Consider the following 27,669-nt stretch of genomic DNA (forward strand, 5'->3'; position numbering starts at 1 on the left):
GCATGCAGTGCAGTATTACACAGCTAACTCTATGGTTTCATTAAAGAGCAGTTCGTTGCCTTGATCCTTTCTGCAGAAGATCTATGGATTTGCAGGCCAGAGTATTCTGCTGATGAGGAACATTTTTCACTTGGCAAGAATCCAAGCATCAAAATGTAGGCTTTTGTAGCTGTGGTGAGTAATCTGTCAGCAGGGAAACCATGACAGCCTAGAGGAGGAAGGAAAGAAAAAATTCCAGTCACGTTGGAAACAGATACTCCATAAAAATAAATAAGGGGGGAAATATTTCCCAGCCCTAAAGTCTTGTGCTGAAAATTGCTGTCCTGACACAAATTTATTTATTTGCTAAAATTTCTGGTGATGAATCAGGCAAAAGCTGAAAAAGCAGTTAGGATCTTCGGTATGGTAGCAGGTAGGCTACCTCAGTGTGGACAAAATGCCAGCACAGGAGAAATTCACAGCATTTAGATCAAATGCTGAGGCCTTCTTCTGGCATGTTAGAGCATTTCCTCAGCTACTTCTGGGAGACACTGTAGGAACCCAAACAGCATGTGGGCTTGCCTGTGGATCTCAGTGAAACTTCCATCAGCATCAGTGAGAGCTGTACTGAAATAAGGACTTGTTAATTTGTCTTGGTTTAGCTATACCTTCTGTGGAAAAACATGGAAAATCCTCACTCAGGTTAAGAGAGTGTCATAGAATCATGGAATGGTCTGGCTGGGAAGGGACCTCCAAAGGTTATCTAGTCCAACCCCTCCCACCCTGCAGTCAGCAGGGACATCCTCATCTAGATCAGGTTGCCCAGAGTCCTGTTGACCCTCACCTTGAAGACCCTGAAGGTCTCCAGGGATGGGGCCTCAATCATCTCCCTGGGCAACCCATTCCAGGCTCTCACCACTCTCATGCTCAACAACTTCCTCCTCACGTCCAGTCTGAAACTACCCATCTCCAGCTTTGCTCCATTCCCCCTAGTCCTGTCACTCTCTGAGAGCCTAAAATGTCCCTCCCCAGCTGTTTTGTAGTCCCCCTTCAGATACTGGAAGGCCACAATAAGGTCACCCTGGAGCCTCCTCTTCTGCAGACTGAACAGCCCTAACTCTTTCAGTCTGTCCTCATAGCAGAGCTGCTCCAGCCCTCTGAGCACCCCAGTGGCCCTTCTCTGGACACACTCCAGTACATCCACATCCTTCTTGTAAAGAGGGCTCCAGAACTGGATGCAGTACTCCAGGTGAGGTCTCACCAGAGCACAGCAGAGGGGGAGAATCACCTCCCTCGCCCTGCTGGCCACACTTCTCCTGATGCAGCCCAGGCTCTGCTTGGCCCTCTGGGCTGCAAGTGCACACTGCTGGCTCATGTTGAGCTTCTTGTCTACCAGCACCCTCAAGCCCCTCTCCTCAGGGCTGCTCTCCAGCCACTCACTGCCCAGCCTATATTTGTGCTTGGGATTGCCTCAACTCAGATGCAGGACCTTGTGCTTGGCCTTGTTGAACCTCATGAGGTTGGCTTGTGCCCACCTCTCCAGCCTGTCCAGGTCCCTCTGGCTGGCATCCCTTCCCTCCAGTGTGTCTGCTGCACCTCACAGCTTGGTGTCATCAGCAAACTTGCTGAGAGTGCACTCAGTGCCTCTGTCCATGGCACCAACACTGCAGTATAAAGCAGAGGAGAACCTAAGCCCAGCCTCTAACTGCTGTTATCTTATTTTCTTTCTTTTTTTTTTTTTTCTTTTACCATAAATGTCCATTTTCTGTTTTCAGCCTCCTGGAAAACCAGTGATTGTGGAGAGTAAAATACTTCATCATCAACTTCCTCAGGTTTTCTGGGTAAGCAATGTAAAAAAGTCCAATTGGAAGCAGCAGATTTTGCAGTCTGTAGATGAAAAAAAAACACATAAAGAAATGTATGAGGAAATGAATAAAATCTTTAACTAGCCATAAAGTTAACAAATTTTATACCATTTCCCACTCCAGTTACTTGGATGCTGAACTCAGGAGGATTCCACTGACTACAAAAGAATTCCTCATCTGTGAATAGAATGGGAATATTCCATTTAAGAGAGCAGTGCTGCCTTCACAGAAGTCAAATATTTGCTTCTATTTCTCTGGCTTTAGTAGGGGAATAAAACCTGCAGTGGCTTAGTGGATCAATAAAATGCAATCTAGTTTTGAATGCTATACAGTAATATAATATGAATGATAATCACAACAAGAGCATAGTAAGCCATGACTTCAAAGGTTATATTTTTCTTCTTTTGATATTGTCACTCATAATATATTGATGTAATACCAATGAACAGTGAATGGAAGCATTTTGGGCCACTTCAGAGGCATACCCATCAAGAGTATTTTATGAACATGTTAATATACAGTCAAATGAACAAGCAATTCTACCAGCAAGGAGAATATCCTTTATATCTTGGTCAATTAACAGTTTATGACTTTACTTTTTCCTCTAACTGATTTTGTGCTAATAAGCAGCTCCACGGAGAAAGACTTTGGAGTGCTGGTGGACAGCAAGTTCTGCATGGGCCAGCAATGTGCCCTCATGGCCAAGAGAGCCAATGGCATCCTGGAGTGCATCAGGAAAAATGTGTCCAGCAGTCTGGAGAGGTTCTTCTCCCCCTCTACCCTACCCTGCGAGACCACACCTGAAGTACTGCGTCCAGGTTTGGGCTCTCCATTACAAGAGAGACAGGGACCTGCTGGAGAGAGTCCAACAGAGAGCCACAGGGATGACTAGGGAACTTGAACATCTATCCTGTGAAGGGAGATTGAGAGACCTGGGGCTATTTAGTCTAGAGATGACTGAGAGGAGATGTGATCAATATGTATAAACATCTGAGGGGTGCGTGTCAAGTGGATGGAGCCAATCTTGTTTCAGTGGTCTGCAGCAATAAGACAAGGAATGGCTACAAATTGGAACATAGAAGGTTTCACCTCAATGTTAGGGTTACAGAGCACTGGAACAGGCTGCCCAGAGGCATTGTAGAGTCTCCTCTGGAGACTTTCCAAGCGTGCACTGGATGCAGCCTGCCCTGGGTGATCCTGGTTTTGGCAGGGGGGTTGGACTTGATGATCTCAGGAGGTCCCTTCCAACCTCTAACATCCTATGATTCTCTGAGTTCTACTAGATGATTTTAAAGACACCTATTTAATGCTTTATTCATTGACTGGTGCTGCCCAGGCATTTAAGAGTTCATCTGTGAGTTGCTCATTCTAAACAAAACTGAGGGGCAGCAAAGAGGAAATTCACTGTTAGAAATAGTTTTTAGGTTGCAAAGAAGTAAAGATTTAGCTCTCATACACACATTTTTGAGTTAGATCTGATTGGGAAGCTCTGACAGAGGCCAAGCCATGTGAAGAGTAAGATAACCCAATCTTTGTTATCTTTGTGGGTATTTCAAGCTGGAAGGAGCTTTGCATGTGACTGTTCCATGGCTCCACTCAAAAAAACAAACCACCAACAAAAAAAACCAAACTCAGGCTTTGATCTTGTTGATTCTTCACAGTGCAAACTGTGAAAGCATCAACAAAACCCCAAATCTCAATTACCTGCATTGTAATCTGATAACCTTCAAAAGCTTTTAGTCTTTCTTTCTTTTCCTCTTCTTGTCCCATACTTATCCACGTGTCTGTAACTAGGACGTTGGCACTGTCTGCAGCTTCTAAGGGATCTGTTGTGAGAAGTAGCTTGGTGCCATACTAATGTGAATAAAATAAGGAAGATCAGGAAGAAAAGGAACTTCAACTTCATTTAGATAAAAACCCAAACTCTATTCAGTTTACTCTACTGGACTGTTTCTTGATCTCCTACCTCTTTGGAATGCTGTTCAGTTATCTGAGTTATTCTGAGGTCTGGTTCAAAGCCCTGCCAAAAGAGATGATAGGTAACAACACATCACAGAACATATGTAAGATCTTTACTGTTTATTACCAGTGATGAGGAGAATACTGGCTGAACCACTTGCCACAGGAAGAAGAGTGTCTTTCAGAACTGTAAACTCTGAAGCAATCATGCTGATTTTGTTGAGAGTTTATTTTGGAGAGAAACAGGGAGAAGATGTTCTTGTTAGGACAAGAAACATGATTTTCAGCGGTTACAGAATGAAATACCAACACATCATCTAATTTCTTTTCTGTTTGTTTTAAACTGATTCCTTGTTTCATGTTTTATATTGTACTGCAATATAGCGTTCAAAAAAGTCAAATGGCTATGCTGAACCAACCAAAATGCAATAACTCCTTTTTGAGAAGAGGGCAGTGGATGATTTTGCAACACTTTCTCAAATGGAATTATCATCCTCTGTGTTTTATACTGCAGGTCATGAATTCTCTCAGCTATTCTGAAGCTGAACTCAGTAGAACTACTCCTGCTTTCCATCAAAATTACTAAGTGGGGGTTCTGAACGTGGGGTCTGGCAGATGGCATTCAAGATACATGCAAACACCACTAGCTGAGTCTCTTGGTAAGTATCCAAGTGTCTGAGACAAGAATGGGCTAAGCTTGGCTTCCTTAGTCCATAGCTTTCTTACCTTGGGAGTTGCAATCCGCAGGTGCATTCCCAGCTTTGCAGCACTTGTCATGATGGAGTGCAGGACGTTGTTTCCATCTCCGATCCAGGTGAGAGTGAGACCATTCAGCCCACCATAATGCTCCTGAAAAATGAATCAAACAACCCTGGGGCTACATTCCAGGGGAGCAGGGCAAGCTGATGCCCTAGGTAGCAGTGATTAATCAGCCAGGTCTGGTGCAAAGAAGGTTGGTGACTTTTAAATGCCTGGAACCACACCTTTCATTGAATTTACTGCAGCTACAAGGTAAATCAGTGAGGGGAAAGTTCCCTGTGTCTTACACCAGGATGCAAATGCTGCAGCTTTCTCCAGTGAAGGACACATTGCCACATATGCCATATGCTGAGGCTCAGGCTGAGAGACACAGCACCAGACACAGCGTAACTTTAGCAGCAAAGCTGTAGAGCCGCAGTTGGTGCTCATAAATATCAGTGAATGGCAGATACTCTCAATTTAGAGGCAGCCCTTAGGCCTAGGACAGTCCTAAGGTCTAGGACAGCTTTCCCCTAAGTTGTGAGAATACCCTGTCCAGGTTTGCTCTGGTTTGATTCTCTCTACACAACATGGCCACAGCAGGGGTCATGCCCTTGGAGTGCATTTTAACCACCACAGGTATGCACAGCAGAGGAGAGCAAAGAGCAACACTTTGAAAGCAACTGTGCCACTCCTGACCTACACTTCACTGCACAGCCAAAGAGTGCAGTGTTTCCTGAAAAGTGAGGATTGCCCCCACTTTAGAAGGCACTACAGAGTCAGCTTTAGCTTTGCCTGATGGCACTTGGAGCCTGCAGATGTGCAGCTACTCTGGCCCTCAGCCACCTATAGATAAAGCCTAAGAAGCAGCAAGAGTAACAGAAGATACCTCCAAAGCAGGACAATCTGAGGCTCTTTGGAAAGCCTTGTTTTAAACGTGCATGTTTATTAGGTACTTGAGGAGCAGAGAGCTTGTAAAGACATAACTAAATACATTTATATGCCTGGTCTTTACGTGTCCACCCTGTGACACAAAAGAGGGGGAGCCTGTAATTCTTAGTTCAAAACTGGGCCATGCTACAATTGCATTGTAGTAGCTGGAAGCCAGACAGTCTTTCAACACATTGTGTGACATGATTCAATGCTTGTCAGAGAAGATAAGCATTCCCACTGTAGAGCTGTGCTAGCTGGCAACCTTGCAGGCAGCCATCTCAAAGATGCCAAAAGACTGAGCTGGAAAAGGGCTGGGGCTACCTCCTCCTCTCCTGGTCGCAGCTTCTCCTAACCTAATAGTTGTGAAGTTGTTCCAGAACAAAGTTATTGGCATTTGTGCCAGTGACCACAACTGAAATACTGGATGACATTAAAATGCTGTAGAAATACTAACCCTAGTAAAGGTTCTAGGCTGCCTACAATTTAAGGGCTAAAACTACAGCATGATAAAACTACCACTTTTCCAGTTAAAACTTGCTGGCAGCAAGCCCACTGGCAGAGATTTGGTGCAAGGGCATTTACAGGAGAGCAAATCAGGACTTTCTGGACATGGAAGTTATTTCAGTATAACAGCTTTGAGGTCTCTAAGGATCTTTCACAATGCCCTTCCACATCTCCTAGCAATGGTTCTCCTAGGAGAAGGCCAAACTAAAGCATTTATTTCAGGGGTTGTTTCCAGCTAGGGCTTAGTGATAGCTGAGACAGGAACAAATGAGAGCCAGGAGCAAACGAGACAGCCCTGAGTTCTTTTGATCTTACTGCTTAAAAATAGACATTGCAGCCTGTAATGCTCAAAGCACCGACTAGCGAGTCACAAATACACTGCTGTGTTAAATAACTTCCACCTTATTACCAGCTACTACTCTGCATTAAAAGAAGTGCAGTGCATACTAAATATTTTCCTCTGTTTTCCCAAGGTCCTAGCTGCCTCAGATAAAATATGAAGTACTAGAGATGCCTGTATAATGACCCTCAGTACGCACTGCAAATCACAAAGCTGCATCTGCAGTGACTATTGTAGAGAGTGGACATAGTTGAGCTAATCTTAATGATGGCATTTGACAAATGGAAGAAGTAGCAGATGAGGCAGAATCAAGCTTTGTGTGTACTTGTGGATCCTATTTTATACCCTGTGCTAAGCTTTATGCTACCCCTGCTCTGCTACTGCTGTATCTCAAATCACATGTAGCCAGCTTGCTATGATGGTGACTGTACTGCTTATACACATAGATCTTCAGCTTCCAAGAAAGGTGATTGTGGTGGTCAGAACCAGTGGGCTTTGAGGCAATACAAAAGCTACTCTGAGACATATGCAGATGCTTATACAACCGCACAGAAAAAATCCTGCTACAAGTATTTTGCCATGTGTTGCAGTTTTAAGGCTATGCCTGATTCTTTTTTGGTTTCAGAGAATTGGAATATAGGAGATAAGCAATTTTAGAGATTGGATACAGAATAATGCCAGGCTGAGGGAGCTGGGGTTGTTTAGCCTAGAGAAGAGGAGGCTCAGGGGTGACCTCATTGCTGTCTACAACTACCTGAAGGGAGGCTGTAGCCAGGTGGGGGTTGGTCTCTTCTCCCAGGCACCCAGCAACAGAACAAGGGGACACAGTCTCAAGTTGTGCTGGGGAAAGTATAGGCTGGATGTTAGGAGGAAGTTCTTCCCAGAGAGAGTGATTGGCATTGGAATGGGCTGCCCAGGGAGGTGGTGGAGTCACCGTCCCTGGAGGTGTTCAAGCAAAGCCTGGATGAGGCACTTAGTGCCATGGTCTGGTTGACTGGATAGGGCTGGGTGCTAGGTTGGCCTGGATGATCTTGGAGGTCTCTTCCAACCTGGTTGATTCTATGATTCTAAGTTTATCTAATTCCATTGGACTGCTGAATATCACAGTATCACAGGAACATTCAGGTTGGAAAAGACCCTCAGGATCACCAAGTTCAACTGACAACCCTACCCTACAAGATTCACTCTAAACCATATCCCCAAGCACCACATCCAAATGACTTTTAAAAATATCCAGGGTTGGTGACTCAATCACTTCCCTGGGCAGCCCATTCCAATGCCTGACCAGAGGGACAGGAGGTTATCCAGAGGGACCTGGAAGAGCTGGAGAGGTGGGCCCAGGTGCACCTCACGAGGTTTGACAAAATCCAGTGCAGGGTTTTGCACCTGGGCTGGAACAATCCTCACTATCAATACAGCCTGGGGATGAGGTGAGAGCAGCCCTGTGGAAAAGGACTTGGGAGTGCTGACGGACGAGAAGTTGGACATGAGCAGTGTGAGCTTGCAGCTGAGAAGGCAAATCACATCCTGGGCTGCATCAAGAGCTGATTCTGCCACTTTGCTCTGGTGGGACCTCACCTGGAGTACTGTGTCCAGCTTTGGAGCCCTCAATACAGGAAGGACATGGAGCTGATGGAGTGGATCCAGAGGAGGGCCACAAAAATGATGAGGGGTATAGAGCACCTCTGCTATGAAGACAGGCTGAGGGAGTTGGGGTTGTTCAGCCTGGAGAAGAGGAGGCTCTGGGGAGACCTAATAGCAGCCTTCCAGTACCTGAAGGGGCCCTACAAGAAGGCTGAAGAGGGACTGTTCACAAAGGCCTGCAGTGATCACTCTTTTTGTGTATTTTTTTTCCTAATATCCACTCCAAGCCCACCCAGTTGCAGCTTGAGGTCATTCCCTTTTATTCTATCACTAATTATCTGTGAGAAGAGACCAGGTAGCTGTAGACAGTGATGAGGTCTCCCCTGAGCCTCTTCTTTTTCAAACTAAACAACCTCAGCTCCCTCAATCACTCAGACCCTCCTAAGATTTATTCTCCAGACCCTTCCCCATCTTCATCGCCCTCCTCTGCATTCCCTCTATCTCATATTTTGCAGCACAAGCCTGTTTTCTCTCTCTCTGGCTGCCCCCTGCTTGGTTTCTGGCTGCTCTATCTCTGCTCCTGACCTTGAATGATGCCTGCCTGATGTTCTTGTTTGGGTTTGCAAATGGTACAGGGCGGGGAGGTAGAGACAGTGTGCTGGCTGTACAGGGAGGGAAGAAGCAGCTGAAATATTGTACAAGGGGGTCTTGTGCTGTTGTTGATCTGCAAATGTATGTCAATATACCTCCTATATGCTTCTTGCCTTTTATACTTAGTCTATTTTTCTCAATATAATTTCATTTAACTTCCAAAATTCTGAGCAAGTATGGTGAACTTATTCCAGAGGGTAAATCTGTTGGGGTGCAAATCCAATGCACAACACCACGATGGTAACATCTGAGGTTAAATCAGAACCTCTGGTGTCACCTGAGGCTTTGAAGATATTTTTTCCCTTTTACATCTCTCCCCAGTTTTTCCAAACTCTCTTATATTAATGTAGCCTTTTAACCTACTTGGGTGTTCTTCAGTTTCTTACTAAATTTGTAACCAGACTTCAAAAATATGTATACTGTTAGTAAACTCATACAAAAAAAAAACCCTAATGTATTTAGAAAGTCTAGAGCCATACTCCCTTATGAAAACCTCTTTGTCAGACTTGTGATTGCTGATGCAGCTCCACAAAACTTGGCTTTGCTATTCTCATGGAAAATCCCTGCTGAGTAATTAGTGTCAATTGTACAGTCAGCTTCCTCATCCTCATGTTGCTTTTGCAACACTTCATTCTCTTCATGTCTTTGGTTATGCATGGCAGTGTATCAAACCCTGGGAAAAAAAGTAAGCATGCTCAGTTATTTAGCACTGCTGTATGTTTAGAGAAGACTGGTTTAACTAATTAGGGGCATTTCTGTCTGCCTCTGCTTGGACTTGCTTCCAGCTAGGCTGAAACTCTGATGCCATTATAGATTACTTCTGAAGTGCTTGACCACAACAGTAACAGCAGCCATCAATTACAAAAAGCTTTTGAATAATGAATCAATAATCTGTCAAAATTTAAAATGGAAAGCAGGGGACCAGATGAATCTTTAGCCCTTTGGGAGACAGTGCAACCCAGTAATTGAGAAAGTAGGCAAGCCCAGATCTACCAGCTCTCAAACCAGGTTGAAGGCAGATGGTGAGTTATCTTCCTTACTCCTACAGTGGTTTGTGCCACTGTGATTGAAACAGTCAGTATATTCTACTCCACCACTCCAGATTTTAGCTGGGATTTCTAGTTCTTAGAATAACCACACAGGATCACACAGAAAACATCTGTTTGGAAGAGACCTCAAAAATCATCCTGTCCAATCCTCAACCTAGCACAGAAGGGTCAATGATAATCCATGGCCCTAAGTGCCAGGTCCACAGGCTGCTTGAACACCTCTAGGGATGATGACTCCACCACTGCCCTGGGCAGACCACTCCAATATTTGCTAATCCTCTCTGTGACAAAATCCTTCCTAATGATGAGGATGATGATGATGAATTTGAAGACTATGATAATTTGAGATCTTTGGGTGATACATTGAGGAGAAGTTGGGAATAAATGGCAGCCCTCTTCAGGCTGGGCAACACTGTAGTTTGTTACACTGCTTAAAAAAATAATGACTGATGTATTTTTTATGTTGACCATTTCCTTCTGAAATAGAAATTTCCCTCCAGAGCAGTGACACAAAAAGCTAGTGGCATATGGATCTGCTCTAATTACCAGTCTGGCTGTTCTGCAGGCAGCTACAAGTTAACGGATTTGTCCAGTGACATTAATATCAATTGAATCAATGTCACTATCTGGGTTGCCCCTGAAATACAAATTATGCATTTCAGCCAAGCAGAAGCTGTGAGCCACAGCTTCTGGCCTGAGGACTAAGAGGCACCAGGTGGACTCAGCAAGTGGCTGTTACGTGTCTTCAGCAAAGACAGAGAAGTGGCTCCTCAAGTGGCTATACCAAAAAACCAAAACCAACATGGACAAGCTGGGCAGAGTCTGGAGAAGGGTCACAAATATGAGCAAAGGAGTCAGAAGCCTGACATAGAAGGAAAGGTTGAAAGAACTGTATTTGTTCAGGCTGCAGAAAAGAAGGCAGGGAGGAAGCATGCACAATGTCTCTGGGCAGCCTGTTCCAGAGTCCCAACATCCTCATTCCAAAGAACATGTTCCCAAGGTCTGGTCTAACTCTACTCTCCTTTAGCTTAAAAAAACATTCCCCCTTGTCCTATTGCTAGACATCCTTACGAAAAGTCCCTCTCCAGCCTTCCTGTAGGATCTCTTCAGATATTGGAAGGCAGTTCTAAGGTCCACCCAGAGTCTTCTCTAGGCTGAACATGCCCAGCTCCCTCAGTCTGTCCTCGCAGTAAGGGTGTTTCAGCCCTTGGATCATCTTTGTGGCCCTCCTCTGGACTCACTCCAGAGATACTGTTGTAAAGCACTCCAAATCCCTTCCTTCTCCCCCACTCTATCTCTAGGGGTTTGAATGGGAAGGAGAAAGTGGCACAAAAACTGCTTTCCTCCCTCCATTGTGGGCTTCAAGGGGCAAAAGCAAAGGTGTCTTTCTCCACACATGTAGTGACCCATGTGGAAGCCCATGCTGGGAACTGGGCTGATGGTTGGCTGGGATCTTCACACTCAGTATAAAATGGCAAATGGATATTTTGACTAGAAAAGCATAAATAAAGCAAGGGGAAAAGGCATAAAGTTCCCTTGAAAAATTTCCTTCCTTGACAGAGCTCCTGACAGGACAGGTTCCTGCCTTGAAAGAGTTCCTGTTGTGACAGAGTTCCCGTTTTGGACCATCCTTGCTTTTGGACAGCTCCTACCTTTTACACAGCTCTCATTTTTTGCACTGTCCATGCTTTTGGATGCTTCTTCCCACTTTTTCACCAATCTGTGCAAACTTGCAAGCTTGGCAAGTCCTGGGGTCCATTTGAGAGAGCTGCCGGTGGCACCCGGACCTGGCTGCTCTCAGACCATACCGCAGCTGGCTTCCTGGCTGTTATTCTGAGCTGGGAAGATGCTAATAGTTTGGCTCTCCCCTGCCACTGCTGAGGCAGCATTGTTCCACAATCATCCCACTTGTGGAAGAAGTGCTTGAGACACTTCTGAGTCTGGTAACTTTTCCACCCACCTTGGACTTTTGCCATTTGGATCCACGATTGGATATTGCCTGCAGCGTCAGAAGGTAGCTGAGCCGCAGAGAAATCCAGCAAGGGATCATCTCCAATTCCCTATCTCATCTCTGTGAGTGAAGCCTCTGCTCACCTGATTGATAGTGGGGTAAAGCTGTGTTTATAGCTTAGCCTTTTCCATTTCCTGACTTCCTATATCTCTAAATTTGCCCATAACACCCTTTGAAGAATTCCCAACTGAATTAGTGCCTGTAAGTAAACCTCAACTAATTCTGTATATAGTTTGGGGGTGAGCTTTTCAGGAAATTAAAACAATCCTATTTTTTTGTAATTCCTGACTTGGCTACATTAATTCCCTGCCTCCAGAACAGATACACGAAGCACTTTAATACAGATTTAGAATAGAATAGAATAGAATAGAATAGAATAGAATAGAATAGAATAGAATAGAATAGAATAGAATAGAATAGAATAGAATAAAATCAACCAGGTTGGAAGAGACCTCCAAGATCATCCAGTCCAACCTAGCACCCAGCCCTATCCAGTCAACTAGACCATGGCACTAAGTGCCTCATCCAGGCTTTGCTTGAAGACCCCCAGGGACGGTGCCTCCACCACCTCCCTGGGCAGCCCATTCCAATGGGAAATCACTCTCTCTGTGAAGAACTTCTTCCTAACATCCAGCCTATACCTACCCTGGCACAACTTGAGACTGTGTCCCCTTGTTCTATTGCTGGTTGCCTGGGAGAAGAGGCCACACCCCACCTGGCTACAATGCCCCTTCAGGTAGTTGTAGACAGTAATAAGATCACCTCTGAGCCTCCTCTTCTCCAGGCTAAACAGGCCTCAACTTCTCCAATTTTTGCTGATCTCTTCACTTTAAGAATTGAAACTTTTGTGAAAAATCCTAATCAAAGCAAGGAAAAAAAAATAATTTCCCTTAAAGATGAGAGGTTTTCACTATTTGAAGTTTAAGGCATGAATAATTTAATATTGCTCTCACTAGATCTTTTGCACATACTGAATGTGCCGTAGCAAAGTCTTTGACAGCTGAGAAACACGACTGAAGGAATCAGGAAATTATTCTGTCCTCCCTTTTTCGAGCAGTCTGATTTGTATTCATTCAGAAAGTAAACAAGGTCAGAGGAGTTCATCATAGTTGTCAACCAGCACTTGCAATGTAGTAATCTTTTTTATAAGTCAGTTCCTCAGTTGTTTGTAAAACAGAGCAGTCCTTCTGTTCACAGATAAACATCTGCTATTCCATGTGTAAAACATTATCCTGCTGCGAAATCAACTATCTCACTCGATTAAACCACAAAATATGATCTCTTTGAAAGCATTTTTTCATGTGAGCAAAGTTTAAATCAATTTAAGTGCCTGAACACTTGGGGCTTGCACTGGTAACACCACAACTGGCTTTTCAAAACAGGTTTTTTAGGTCTACCAATTTACTAATATATGGATGGTGATTCTTTTTAAACTGTTCATTGGTTAGGAAGGCATCAAGAGTGAACTACTGAGGTTTTTAAACTCAGTGGAAAATCTCAAACTGGCTTTGATTCAGCCAATATCTTACCTTTATCTCATTATGTAAAGCCCCTCTGGATATTTTTTGAATTTCAATTTAATTCCTCCAACGAAGCACTTGATTTTGTGCTTAACTTCAGTCCCTCTACAGCTGGTAGAACTACTTGTTTTAAATGAAGCAGGTCCTTAAATGTATTCCTGGATGAAGATCTCTTTAAATAACAAATGCCATGTAGTTGCCACTTAGAAAAGAGTAAGAATAAACCATTTTGAACCTGACTTCTTCAAACACTTACCAGCAAAAGAAAATGCTGTTATTAATCAGGGGGTTATATCATTACCTGAAGAGTGAGGTAGTCAGCTAAACTCTGCAGAGGATGGAATAAATCAGACAATCCGTTGATGACTGGGACCGTGGCTTCTTTTGTCATTAAATGCAGAGCACTGTGGTTATAAACTCGAGCCAAGATTGCATTTGTCATGCTGGACAGCACCCTAGAGGACGGCAGAAAATACCCACATCAAACATCCTAAGTAGATCCCTGTTGCACTCACCAGGGTGCGACAGAGAAATATTAATGAGAAGAGGGAAGGAATCAATTTTTTTCCCAGCTATCTGAATAATTTATCATGCCTGCACAGCACACTTAAATGCAGACATTTAACAAGCTGTTAATAAGTAAGCAGATTTGCTTATTAACAGGCTATGCTAAGTAAATGAATCCTGGTGCTGTATTTTATGCTGTTGGGTTTTTTCCCCTTTTTTCCTCTTTAGTGCTTCACTCTAGCTACAGGTGTAACATCAATAAACATTAAGGCATCTGAACTAAGACAAGAGGTTGTGTGACACTAATATTTGAATTTGGTAACTTCAGAAGAGATAAGATAGAAGGTTTCTGGAGTCTTTTAGCATAGAACAAATGTAGCATTGACTGAATATTACAGTGTCTCTGCATGGCAGCCTGACCTTTGCAAGGATTAGGCATACAGATGGGTCTTATATGACCACAACTGCTTGCTGATCTTAACAAACACAAGAGCAGGAGGCCATCAACATCAGCCTGTTCTTTCTTCTACCTACACACCTGGCACACACGTTGTCTGTGGGTAGGGACATGCAGGAGCCACTGTACCACTCTGCCCTTAGCCTCACTTGCCAAGGTGTGAAAGGCTCAGCAACTAGGAGACTGGATTAGCATAGTGTACTTAATATGTCCTGAATTCTTTAGATAAATGAAATCTGGGCTGGAAATCTGCATTGCTCTGCATTTCTGCTTTTTAATCAGGCCCTGAAGCCTGGCTTTGAAGTAATACTTTTGTATGTTTTCTTGTTATCTCTAATAGGACCTCAAAACAAAACAAAGAGGGGAGTACAAAAAATCCTTGTAGTATCTATCTATCTATCTTCCTGATTAGCCATGAAGAATTCTGCTATCTCCTCCTGTGGAAATATGGACCTTAATGCCATGGCTTTTACACAGACAAATCTGATGAAGTCGGTAACAAATATTGGATGTCCAGTGACAGGACAAGGGGCAATGGGTGGAAGCTGAGGCATAGGAGGCTCCATGTGAACCTGAGGAAGAATTTTTTCACTGTGAGGGTGACAGAGCAGTGGAATAGGCTGCTCAGGGGGCTTGTGGAGTCTCCCTCTCTGGACATATTCAAGAACTGTCTGGATGTGTTCCAGTGTGATCTGCTCTGGGTGATCCTGCTCTGGCAGGGGGGCTGGACCAGATGATAATTCAAGGTCCCCTCCATCCCCTGACATTCTATGATTTCCTACTGACATCAGACATCACTCACTCTAATAAAATCTTAAAAGATTCCCTGTGGCTCTCCCTATGAAGAAAATCGAGGCAATAGTAGCTACAAGTGAAAAGAAGGAAGATTATGAGGTATTTGAACAGGTGCTGTTTGTACCATTATTTCTTCTTTACTCGTGACTTTCTTTTTCCTCTGTGTCTGTGTTAATTCCAGCTTGCATTCTGTGACTGTGGAAAACTTGTTCTGAACATGGATCATAGAATGGTTTGGGTTGGAGGGGACCTTGAAGATCATCTAGTTCCAACCCCCCTGATGCAGGCAGGGACACCTTCCACTAGACCAGGTTGGCCTTGAACACCTCCAGTGAGGGGGCATCCACAACCTTCCTGGGTGACCTATTCCCATGTCTCACCACTCTTATTGTAAATAATTTCTTCCTAATATCCAGTCTAAATCTGCCCTCTTTAAGCTTCAATCCATTTCCCCTCATCCTGTCATTACAAACCCCTATTAGAAGTCAATTTCTGGGTTTCTTATAGGCTCCTTTCAGGTACCAGAAAGCCATTGTAAGGTCACTCCAGAGTCTTTTCTTCTCCAAGCTGAGCAGCCCCAACTCTCTAAACTTGTGCCCAGAGCAGAGGTGCTCCAGCCCTCTGATCATCTTTGTGGCCCTCCTCTGGATCCACCCCAGCAGTTTGATGGGGGGGAACAAACTGGACACAGTACTCAAGGTGAGGTCTCATGAGAAGAAAGTAGAGGAGGAGAATCACTTCCCTTGTCACAATTCTTTTGATGCAGCCCAAGACATGGTTTGGCCTTCTGGGCTGCAAGTGCACATTGCCAGCTCAGACACAGGACTTATATTTCATTACAAGCAATGTATCAGACATGCTAAGCAGCACTGGAAGGCTTAAAGCTCCTTAATGGCTGGTAGCTTTGTCTACTGTGTCAATTTAAGTGGCAATGTCTTGTGAAGCATGGAAGAACTGCATTATGATGAAGTAATAAGTCACTAAACATATGTTCACAGCAGGAATGCTTTCAACCCTCACCTGCAGCAATTCTAATAAAAACTGAGACTTTAAGAGATCTGTGCCCCTTTTGCTTTAAGTCTCAAATTCAAGTACTTCTAAGGCCTCCTGAGCCCTAGATGTATGGCTGTAAATATTTGAAATCCCCTTTGGGTCTACTATAGAGGTATTCTTTCTTTCTTCTTACATTAAGTGCATGAAGTTGGTAGGTTATATTGCATTCACAAGAAATGCTAAGCAACTAATATTCAGGTTGTTCTTTTGGGTAAACTGCTCAGCCTGGATTCTGCAAAGTCAAAAATAATTTGGATGATGAAAGCAGGAGTAAAGCAGAGCATGGAAGGCTCTGTAAGGACTTGGAAAGTCCTCATTCCACTATAGCAGGTGAGTTCTGTGACTTGCCAGAAGAGGAATATCCTCGGGTCAGAGTCATAAATGGGAACATGAGGAGGATTGTTTTCCCCTGTGTGGGTGACAGAGCACTGGAACAGGCTGTGCAAGGGGGCTGTGGAGTCTCCCTCTCTGGAGATATTCAAACCCCGCCTGGACACTTTCCTGTGTGATCTGGCATAGGTGATCCTGCTCTGGCAGGGGGTTGGACTGGGTGATCTCTGAGGTCCTTTCCAACCCCTGACATGCTGTGATTCTGTGAATTCCCTGGAGAAAAGCCTTGGGTTCAATTCTTCCTTGCTTTGGCAATGGCCACAAGTTACCCATCCCTGTATACACATTGGGCTGTGCACGATTAAGATCTTCCAAGGGTGCCAGTAAGGGAATAATCATAGAATCATAGAATCAACCAGGTTGGAAGATAATGCCACAGCCCAGCCTCCACAGCAGTCCTGGCAGTGGCTACAGCTGTGGATAAGGGCACATGGACTTGATGATCTATGAGGTCTCTTCCAACCTTGTTGATACTGTGATACTGTGATACTGTGAAATCAGAAACTGGCCACACAGTGCTGGGCAAGTTTGGTGCTGCTGATGTTGGAGGATCAGAGTGACCTTCAGTAACATTCTGTCACTACAGGCAACTGGCCTAACTAGGGCAAATAAAAACATTTGCCTTTTGATTTGTCAGTCAGTTGTATTTCTAGCTCCACGAGGAGCAACAGAACCAGAAGTTTCTAATCTTGTTGGAATATATTTGCTGTCATCAGTGGAGCTATACTACTGAAGTTCCCAAAGTGTTTGTCTGTGTGGCTGTCACTCTCATTAATACTCTGGATGTCAAATTTGATACAAATATGTCTTCTTGTGAGACATTTTGGGGAGCTGAACTACAGATCCTGTGAGCTGATCTATAAATATTTAAGAAATTTGGAATCTCTTCTGACATTTCCAGGAAAAAAAAAGTTCCAAAATGCTGTAAAACAGGTTTGAGCTGATCAACCACTAACCACAAAGTGATCAATCAAGTGACATTTTACCAACCTTGCTGTGTCTGTGAGACTCTCATTAGTGCCCAAATGTATATCTTGTGTTGTAAGGAAAGAAGGGTGTCCTCCAAGGAGAGCAAATCCTACAGTGAGAATAAATTAGGGGGAAAAAAAATTAAACACCAGCACCTCATTTACAGCCAAGATTCAAAATCTTCTTCTTGTAAAGGAGGTTTACAGCAATAAAAGTAAAACTCAGCAGGGCATCCAAATATTTCAAACACTTCAAGCCTGACACACAAGACACAAATAAATGTATTTTGGAATAAACCCACTCAGTGATGCTTTGCTGAATTTCTTAGGCATGAATTCTCATCTGTGTTCATAGGAACAGCCACTCAAGCTGCAAGGCTATATTCTGCCAGAAGCATCACTATGGCTCCCTGTTAAGAGCTAGGTAATCCATGCATCAGGCTGAATTTCCACTTCAAGGGGCTTAGCACCATAGAAGGACCATGTGAGGCACTAAGGGTAATTCCACATACCTGCAAGTATAGTCACCCTCATGCATCATAACAAACTGAAGGTTGGTCACAAATGACTAAGTGTCTTGAAAAGTGTAATGTGACACAGAGAAAAGGAAAGACCTCAGGTACTGCCAGCATCTCTCTACCCAGCAACAGTTAGGAATTTACAAGGAACTGGATAGATTAGGCATGAAGAATGAAATCTACTCCTGAACAGAAAACCATGAAAAGACTTTGGCATCATTGAAGAGTATAAAATACCATCCATTCCAACAAAATCCAGACTCTGCACTCCTGCCATGTAGTACCATCCCCACTACCTCAGAATGTATGAAGCAGTGCAGTTGTTTCTTGGACTGTATGCAGTAGAATTCAGGCAGAGACATCATATTCCTCTCACTCCACAAGGTACAAAGAGTGAGCTGGGAGTAATTCCACTAAAGCCAGCAGCAGTGAACCTCTGTAAAGCTGTTAAGACCTTGTATGTTCCAGTGTACAATAAAAGAAGGTACACAAAGCTTCTGTGCCTGTATTTCTTCCTCTCCAGTTCTACCATTTGACATGTTGTCTGCATTCAGTATCTAGCATGGTTGGATTTATTTATGACTTGTTCACTAAAACATAACTGCAGCTGTATATTTTAAGAGCAACAGTGACAATCAGAATATTTTATACCAAAGCTATAACAAAACCAGGGCATTCACCTTTATATCATGCTTGAGAGTATACATTTTACAAGGGATATATGACCATGTGGAATTGTTTTCCAAAAGTCTGCAAGATTTTATGCAGGATGGGATTCTGACTGCAAACAGATGATGTTTTCCAGTGTAACAGCAGACATGTCCCATTTTCCCCATAGCCAATGACACTAATAAATCCAGTGGGCTCCAAAAATCTGGGTTTGTTTATTTTGCCAATACCCTGTGTGGTGGAGGGGCAGTAGCCCCAAAATTGAGGCTTTTCTATGCCTCTACATGCCCAGACATGTTCTTTTGCCGGGACCCACGAGGCAGCAAACAAATTGTGTAACACACACACGCCCAGTCCGTGTGCCCCTGGGGTCGGGGCAGGTAATCCTCTATTGGGAGGGTCCAGGCATGGCTCTATTGGGGCAAGGTTTGGCTTACTGCCAGCCTAATTGGTCATTTTAGATGTCCAACGAGCCACGAATCTCGGCCCCAGAGCCTATAAAGAGGGGTGCACAGCAGCACCACGTGGTCAGACGTTCAGTCCTGTTCAGTCCGATCAGACGATCCAGACTGTTTACCAGTTCAGAAGCTTAGAGCATTTTAGACTCAGCTCTGATCCACAGCAGCATCCTGCTGCCCTGACCTGCTTGCATTGGCCTAGACACAGGATCAGGCCTCGCTCACTTGCAAGCATTACAGAGGCTTAGACCTCATGCATTGATCTCAAGGTGCAGCCAAGCTATCTGCAAACCCTCTGAGAAGCAGAGCACATTCATGCCTGCACCATACATATATGGGCAGCCAAGAACCCCCTGCCTAAAGCCTAGAGCTATCTTGATTCATCTGCGGAGTTAAATCTCCCTGCAGCACGGCATAAATACTACTTGCCAGCTATCCTGTAACTCTGGAAAGACCCAGAGCTCAGCAGACCCTCAGACAGTCTGCAAACCTGCAAACGCAGCCTGTTAGCTGCCAAACTGTGTCAGAGGCAACATGGGCAAATCCTTCTCCTGCATCTGGAATCCTGCCAGCTGATCATCCCTGGACACAGCATCCAGAAGAAGCAACAGCTCCGAGGCAGAGGTCACCCCAGGAGAAAAGGTTAGAGAAAACTCTATTTACCCCAGAGACTGGGAAGACTGGGAAACTTTATCATCCCTTGCAAGCCGGGACAGACTCCAGCTCACCAAGACCCCAATACTGGGCACACGCTGAGACAGATTCCTGGGAGGGTGATTTAATGATTAATACTTAAGAACAGCACACATAAGTAAGCTTCAATTCTTTTGTAATAGAGGTTACCTCTATCTGAGGAGCACACATAGTTTCAGCCCTCGCTGGGCAAACACTAGAGCTGTTAAGAGGCATTAAGCCTAAGAATCTTTCTCTCTGTCAATAATTGTTAATAATTTGGTATTTCCATTTAATAATCAATCCCTGTAAATATATCCCAGAGCTATTTTCATAAGCTTGCAAACGAACTTGAATTTCATAGTGGTTAGGGGAGGTGTAAATTTGTAAATATTAATTTTAATAAATAATTTTATAAAAAATCAAAACTGCCTCAAATCAATTTCTCACCTCCCCCTAACAGGGGAGGAATAGAGAAATCCCCTCCACGACACCCTGTGAAAGTTACTTGGAGTCTTTGTTAAACTTACACCACCTCTAATATCAGAAAGAGTAAAATAATATGGGTTTGAGAAACATGCATTAAGACAAGGTTATATTTGTCCAGGACAGTAAAGGGGCAACAAGCAAGTGCAGAGGAAGGCAATGAAGCTGGTGAAGTGCCTGGAGAATAAATCTTATGAGGAACAACTGAAGGAGCTGGGGCTGGTTAGTTTGAGGAAGAGAAGGCTGAGAGAAGACCTCATCACTCTCTACAGCTACCTGAAAGAACGTTGTGGAGAGGCTGCTGCTGGTCTCTTCTCACAGGAAATTAAGTGACAGAACAAGAGAGAATGGCCTCAAGCTGTGACTGGGTAGGTTAAGACTGGACATGAGGAGACATTTTTTCCCAGCAAGAGTGGTCAGGCATTGGAATGGGCTGCCCAGGGAGGTGTTTGAGTCACCAACCCTGGATGTGTTCAAAAGTCGTTGGGAGCCAGGCACAACTAGTCGTGCAGTGGGCACAAACTGAAACATGGGAAGCTCCCTCTGAACACCAGGAAATACTCTTTTACTGAAAGGGTGATGAGAAAGTTGTACTGTCTCCATCCTTGAAGCTGTTCAAAAGCCAACAACACAGTCCTGGGCAACTGGCTCTAGATGACCCTGCTTCAGCAGGGGCTCCAGATGGACCAGGTGACCCTCAGAGGTCCCTTCCAACCTCACCTCTTGTGTTATTCTATTTACTTTTCAGTAATTGGATATTAGGAAGAAGTTCTTCACAAAGAGAGTGATTTCCCATTGGAATGGGCTGCCCAGGGAGGTGGTGGAGGCACCGTCCCTGGGGGTCTTCAAGACAAGACTGGATGAGGCACTTAGTGCCATGGTCTAGTTGATTGGTTAGGGCTGGGTGCTAGGTTGGACTGGATGATCTTGGAGGTCTCTTCCAACCTGGTTGATTCTATGATTCTATGATTCTAAGTAATGGTGTTCTTTATAGGCATAGGCAGTTCTTTGTGGTCATAGGGATGGCAGGACTTCTGAAAAGACTTCCAAGGTGTTAATATATGGCAACAGTCTCCTAGCCATTGCACAGAGCAGACTTGAGTCTCTGATCTTTTATAACAAATCCCACTGAGACTTTCGTCTCATTGTTCCTGAGAGCTGCAGACTGTTTAGATTAATCTTATCACCAGAACTTTGTCCAACAAATGACCTCTTTCAAAGTATTGGAGATGCAACTCGTGGGAAATACTGTTTCAGACAGCTCAGGTATTTTACTAAGATTCACTTCAATGCCTGATTCACTTCAATGTCTAATTTTTTTTTGTCATTAGAAAATTGTATTAAATTAGCTAATTTAGCTAAAAGGAACACATGTGACCCCATGTTTACTTTGAGAGAGAAATTACAAGGGAGGAATCACATATGTTAAAAAGCAGCTGAAATGTATAGAGTTTTCCTGGACAGAAAAAGCTTTAGCCTGCCTTTGAAACAAAGTCCTAGGCTTAGGGGACTTAAGACCAATTAACTGAAGGTGTGAAGTTAATGCACAGAAGTTAAACTGCAGTAAATTCCCTTGAGGAAGCTCTCACTCAGAAATAAATTGGTTTTATTTCACTGGAGCTTAATTCCTCTTGGATGAATTTAAGTGCATTAATTCATATCCTTACATTAATTCAGTTGAACTTTCCTGAGCCTTCAAAAGGCAAGGACTAAACAGTGCTTCCCTCTGAATACAGAAAAATGAAGGATAAACTAGTTCAGATAATTCATCTTTACCTGCCTATGTACCAGTGTAGCAGGCAAGTAGACATTGGACGAACCACTCCAGAATTAAAAAGGAAGTGGTTTTCAGATAGAGGGAATGCACAAGAGAAACCCATTCAGAAGTCCTATTATCTGGAGAAAACAGCAACGACAGAATAAGCAAGTCAGTGGCTGCACCAGTGCATAGAAAAGCAAATTCAGAAATGCTTGCAGTTAACAGATCTGCTTCTCCCTTCCATTATTTTTACCTTCTCTCTTACACCTGGAAAAGAAATGCAAATACTCAGCTAGTTTCCTATCACTTCACCAGGGAGAAATCAGCCTGAGAGATACTGGGTCAATGCAAAGGTGAGAAGGACGAGGTTCTTGTTTGTTGATGCACCACCTATTCATAGTTAATCCTTACTGACACACAAGCACATGAATGATTCATTTCAGTGGTCCCACTGACTTCAGAACAACTAGTATGTAAATAAAGATATGTATTTCAGTGTTTGCAGGACTGTATCCTAAAAGAATAATGTTCCAGTGCCTGATCTTATTAAGCTAATACCCTGGAGTCTACATTAAGTTATATTCCTTTGTAGGTAATTATGTTAAATTACACCAGCCCCCCAATTTATAGCAAGGCATTACTATGATTCCCAGCCTAAACACATACTCTGAAATGTAACAGCAGCAATACATAATGCATTAGAAAAATACCTATGAGAGCTTGCACTGAATTAAATTTGTGATGCTTACTAAAAGAGATAAGAAATGTACATCTTGCCAAGCTCACACCAGAAATCACCACTTCTTCCCACTACTTTACTTTTGGTCTATCATACTTTTGAACCTTCTGGTGAAATTTCAGGTATTTGTGAGAACAAGGGGCAAGGTGAAACACAGTTAGCTACCATTCCTTCCTGGCTCAGCTTTCTCTTGAGTATGAATTCCTAAATGCAAAATTATGCAGTGTTTTTACACAGTATACAATTTCATATGAAATCTAACTGTGTCATTGCTCAGACCTACCTGTTTCTGCAGACAATCTTGTTCTTGTGCTCCTCTTCTCAAAAATCATGGCCAGAGACTTTCCTTGCATCAAAGGCAAATACTGGAACGTGACAATTGAAAGCATTTCAATTACTTTACAGTGTGAAGTACTTTCACATTTTAATTCAGCACCAGAAAAATAATGCAGGTGTTTTTTTTACCTCCAGCTTTGCTTTTCTGCCCTCCAAGGAATTTATTAGCAGTGGAAAGGCTAAAGGAAGAGAAAGTAAGACTAGGGGCAAAAAGCAACTGCATTTTGGAACTCAATTTGAGCTAGCATTAAGGAGAACTCTGAGACTAATTTAATCCCATGCAGGGAAGTGTCTTCAATTTCCTACATTTAGTGCTGTGTCGATGAATGGAGTTAGCCAACAACAGAGAGTTGGCTGAGTTTAACCTTTTCACTCGTGAAGCTTCACTCGTGAAGCCCTCTGAAGTATTTAAAAGCATATCTCTGACCATTTTACAGGAAGGCTTTTTGATATACAGCACATGATTTACAGCATTTAAGAGCTCAGGTGATACCTTTAGGAGGAGACAGATGAATGATTCACTCCCAATACTCTTCAGAACAATATTTATTTCCACATCTGAATGGACTAAATGACAGTTAAAGCATTTTACCTCTCCTTTATGCTTTATCCTTTGTTTCAGATCTAAAGCCATCCACAGCAAATACTTCAGCTCATCTGCTGTGTAATTCTGTAGAGTAAGGAGGTCACGACCTCTCAGATGAACATTCATTTGAGCTGGTGGCCCATAGCTGTGTCAAAAGAGCAAAAAGTAATTGCCTGCTGTCATTCAACACCACATTGTACTCACGCTGAAGCCAATGAGCCAGCAGTTGAACTCTCTCTCAGTCCCCTCATTTGACCCAGTTGGATCAGCTTGATGGACTGTGTTAATTAGTTTAAATAACTTTGATTGTCAAACACAACATGACACTATGCTGTCTATCAGACATCACAGTAACAGTGTCTCAAACCATACTCTAAAATGTTCATTCAATGTAGGGGGTTTTGCCTTCTGATAAGTGTATGTATTGATTGCATTCTGCCTAATAAACTTAAGTGCATAAAGCCAAGGGAAAAAAAACAGCTCAAACAAAATAGTTACATGCTTGGGAACTTCACCTACCACTCAAGAAACATTCTGGGAACAGGTTTCCCATCCTACTGTCTCATCTTCATAGATGATCTGGTTGAGGGCATGGAGTCAGTCATCAGCAAGTTTGCAGATGACACCAAGCTGGGGGCAGATGTGACTGAGTTGGAAGGCAGAAGGGCTCTGCAGCGGGACCTTGACCGCCTGGACAGATGGGCAGAGGCCAATGGGATGGGGTTCAATAGCTCCAAGTGCAGGGTGCTGCACTTTGGCTACAACAACCCCATGCAGAGATACAGGCTGGGGTCGGAGTGGCTGGAGAGCAGCCAGACAGAGAGGGATCTGGGGGTGCTGATTGATACCCGCCTGAACATGAGCCAGCAGTGTGCCCAGGTGGCCAAGAGAGCCAGTGGCATCCTGGCCTGCATCAGGAATGGTGTGGCCAGCAGGATCAGGGAGGTCATTCTGCCCCTGTACTCTGCACTGGTTAGACCACACCTTGAGTACTGTGTTCAGTTCTGGGCCCCCCAGTTTAGGAGGGACATTGAGATGCTTGAGCGTGTCCAGAGAAGGGTGATGAGGCTGGGGAGAGGCCTTGAGCACAGCCCTACGAGGAGAGGCTGAGGGAGCTGGGATTGGTTAGCCTGGAGAAGAGGAGGCTCAGGGGTGACCTTATTGCTGTCTACAACTACCTGAGGGGTGGTTGTGGCCAGGAGGAGGTTGCTCTCTTCTCTCAGGTGGCCAGCACCAGAACGAGAGGACACAGCCTCAGGCTGCACCAGGGGAAATTTAGGCTGGAGGTGAGGAGAAAGTTCTTCACTGAGAGAGTCATTGGACACTGGAATGGGCTGCCCAGGGAGGTGGTGGAGTCGCCGTCCCTGGGGCTGTTCAAGGCAAGGTTGGACGTGGCACTTGGTGCCATGGTCTAGCCTTGAGCTCTGTGGTAAAGAGTTGGACTTGATGATCTGTGAGGTCTCTTCCAACCCTGATGATACTGTGATACTGTGATATTGTGTGTCCACCTTGTCTGAAGCTGAAGAATAAACCCCAGAGAAAGAATGAAACAACATTCCAGAGTTAAAATGTAACAAGCAGTATCGCAAGGTCAAGCAGTTGGCTTACTCCTTGCTGAGCAGCAACAGCAATTACTTTGGACTGTTAGCACAGACTGTTAAATATTAGGCTAAATTGCAGCATGAACTGCAGAGTGCTTAACCTGTAATGTTCAAAGACAGCGGTGCCAACATTATGATGCTAAAAAAAACCCCAAACTTGTTATTAAAAAATAACAAGGAAACTTGGCATCTTAATAAATTGGATTACTTCATTGGAAAACCACCTTTACTGCAGTTGCTTTCCAAGCTTGCTTGCCTACCACCTCTGCTAACCAGAGAAAGTTCTCACCAATGGCCTGCAGTCAGAATCCAAAATCCATAAACAAATCACCACCACTTCAGAACTGCAGCAAATAAATCACAGCGCTAGGAAAACATTTGCTTTTTTATTGGATGCAGTGGAGAAACAATAAATAAAACTGACTTATTGCAGCTAGGATTTCTGTGAATGTGAACTTTCTGTTAATGCTGTTGATGCCAACATGAAAACATAGGAAGATGTGGAATTCAATTCCGAGTCTTTAATTTCAGACTGACTCTGGAGATGTGACAAGCATGAGAAGCAGCTTATTGAAACACTGTCACACAGGTAACTTTCTGATGGCACTGGAGAGAGACAAATCATAGAGTCAGGCTTACTTGATTACCTGCCTTAGAATCATAGAATCATGGAATCAACCAGGTTGGAAGAGACCTCCAAGATCATCCAGTCCAACCTAGCACCCAGCCCTAGCCAATCAACTAGACCATGGCACTAAGTGCCTCATCCACTCTTTTCTTGAAGACCCCCAGGGACGGTGCCTCCACCACCTCCCTGGGCAGCCCATTCCAATGCCAATCACTCTCTCTGTGAAGAACTTCTTCCTAACATCCAGCCTATACCTACCCTGGCACAACTTGAGACTGTGCCCCTTTGTTCTATTGCTGGTTACCTGGGACAAGAGGCCACCCCCCACCTGGCTACAATGCCCCTTCAGGTAGTTGTAGACAGTAATAAGATCACCCCTGAGCCTCCTCTTCTCCAGGCTAAACAGGCCCAGCTCCCTCAGCCTCTCCTCATAGGATTTGTGTTCCAGGCCCCTCACCAGCGTTGTTGCCCTTCTCTGGACATGTTCCAGCACCTCAACATCTTTCTTGAATTGAGGGGCCCAGAACTGGACACAGTACTCAAGGTGTGGCCTGACCAGTGCTGAGTACAGGGGCAGAATGACCTCCCTTGTCCTACTGGCCACACTGTTCCTGATGCAGGCCAGGATGCCATTGACTCTCTTGGCCACCTGGGCACACTGCTGGCTCATCTTCAGCTTACTATCTATCAGTACCCCCAGGTCCCTTTCCTCCTGGCTGCTCTCCAGCCACTCAGTCCCCAGCCTATAGTGCTGCTTGGGGTTGTTGTGGCCAAAGTGCAGAATCCTGCACTTGGCCTTGTTAAATCTCATCCCTTCTAACTATGAATTCCAGATCACCTTTTCCTGTGCATTTCCAGTGTACATTGAAACACAAGAAAACAAAAAAATACTCAAGCAGAGATTCACACAGCAGCTTCAAGGAGAAAATTCCCAATCCCCCCCCAGTACTGACCATGATAATTGTCTAAAATAGATAAGAATTTTCTATACTTTGTTCTGATAGTTCTGTATAGATTACAGTATCTGCAGCATATCTTGACCTCCAGAAGAAAGAATCCTTCCTGACTTTGCTGCTACATCTCACAGAAAGAATGAACAGCACTTCACAAAGATTAAAAGGGAAAATCCTCCAGTCTCTCACAGACACAGAGCTTGCTGCCTTGGGAGGCAAAAAGGCACTGACATTGTGGAGGATAAAAGCACCTTTCCCTGAAACACTTACTCCTTCACAGGATTTAGCTTTGTCTCAGGATTACTAATAACCATAGAATCACAGAATCGACCAGGTTGGAAGAGACCTCCAAGATCATCCAGTCCAACCTAGCACCCAGCCCTAGCCACTCAACTAGACCATGGCTCTAAGTGCCTCATTCAGTCTTTGCTTGAACACCTCCAGGGACGGTGCCTCCACCACCTCCCTGGGCAGCCCATTCCAATGCCAATCACTCTCTCTGTGAAGAACTTCCTCCTAACACCCAGCCTAGACTTCCCCCTGCACAACTTGAGGCTGTGTCCCCTTGTTCTGTTGCTGGTTGCCTGGGAGAAGAGGCCACATGCAAAAATAGGCTAAGCTTACCAAAACTGTCGCAGCAGCTGCTTGCTGGTCCCTGTTAGTTTTGCAATACTGACGAAGCTTCTCGCATTAAACAGCATCTTCTGCTCGCGTTGGGCTTCTCTCTGTCCCGCAACCAAAGGCTTGTGTGTCAGAGAGTGAGCTGTACTGCTGTGTAGAGCCAAAGCCTTTGCTTTGGTCATCCCAGCCAGGGCTGGGCTTGGCAGGGGCTGACACCGAAGCTTTTCCTTGGTCAAACCCTACAGAAAGAGATTTCTCAGAGGGCACATTGCACCACGCACAGTTTGCGCTCTTCCCTCTGGGCCCACAGGTGTGAACCTGTGTCAACATCATTTATAGC

At 44.2% G+C, this 27,669-nt stretch overlaps 1 protein-coding gene across 1 annotated transcript; it reads right to left on the reverse strand.

The window, feature by feature from the left end:
• OTC (ornithine transcarbamylase) lies at positions 1–27,409 on the reverse strand. Its single transcript, XM_064151926.1, has 10 exons — positions 27,333–27,409; positions 23,533–23,671; positions 22,888–22,969; positions 17,326–17,413; positions 13,435–13,588; positions 4,530–4,652; positions 3,811–3,864; positions 3,549–3,698; positions 1,729–1,866; positions 1–208 (listed from the first exon to the last, which is right to left on the reverse strand). The coding sequence occupies exons 1-10, from the start codon at positions 27,407–27,409 to the stop codon at positions 149–151; spliced, it is 1,065 nt and encodes a 354-aa protein (XP_064007996.1). The 3' UTR covers positions 1–148.
• Positions 27,410–27,669: the final 260 nt, after the last annotated feature.

This window comes from Pogoniulus pusillus, chromosome 12 (assembly GCF_015220805.1).
Source record: "Pogoniulus pusillus isolate bPogPus1 chromosome 12, bPogPus1.pri, whole genome shotgun sequence".
In the NCBI taxonomy this organism is placed as follows: Eukaryota; Metazoa; Chordata; class Aves; order Piciformes; family Lybiidae; genus Pogoniulus; species Pogoniulus pusillus.

What these genes read in the sequence shown, in the direction of transcription:
- OTC (XM_064151926.1), bottom strand. Translation starts at nt 27,409, where the DNA reads ATGCTGTTTAATGCGAGAAGCTTCGTCAGTATTGCAAAACTAACAGGG. An exon ending in AAGATTGTCTGCAGAAACAG is followed by an intron (nt 17,414 to 22,887) that starts GTAGGTCTGAGC and finishes TTCTCACTGTAG; the next exon opens with GATTTGCTCTCCTTGGAGGA. An exon ending in AGTCTCACAGACACAGCAAG is followed by an intron (nt 13,589 to 17,325) that starts GTTGGTAAAATG and finishes GCCGTCCTCTAG; the next exon opens with GGTGCTGTCCAGCATGACAA.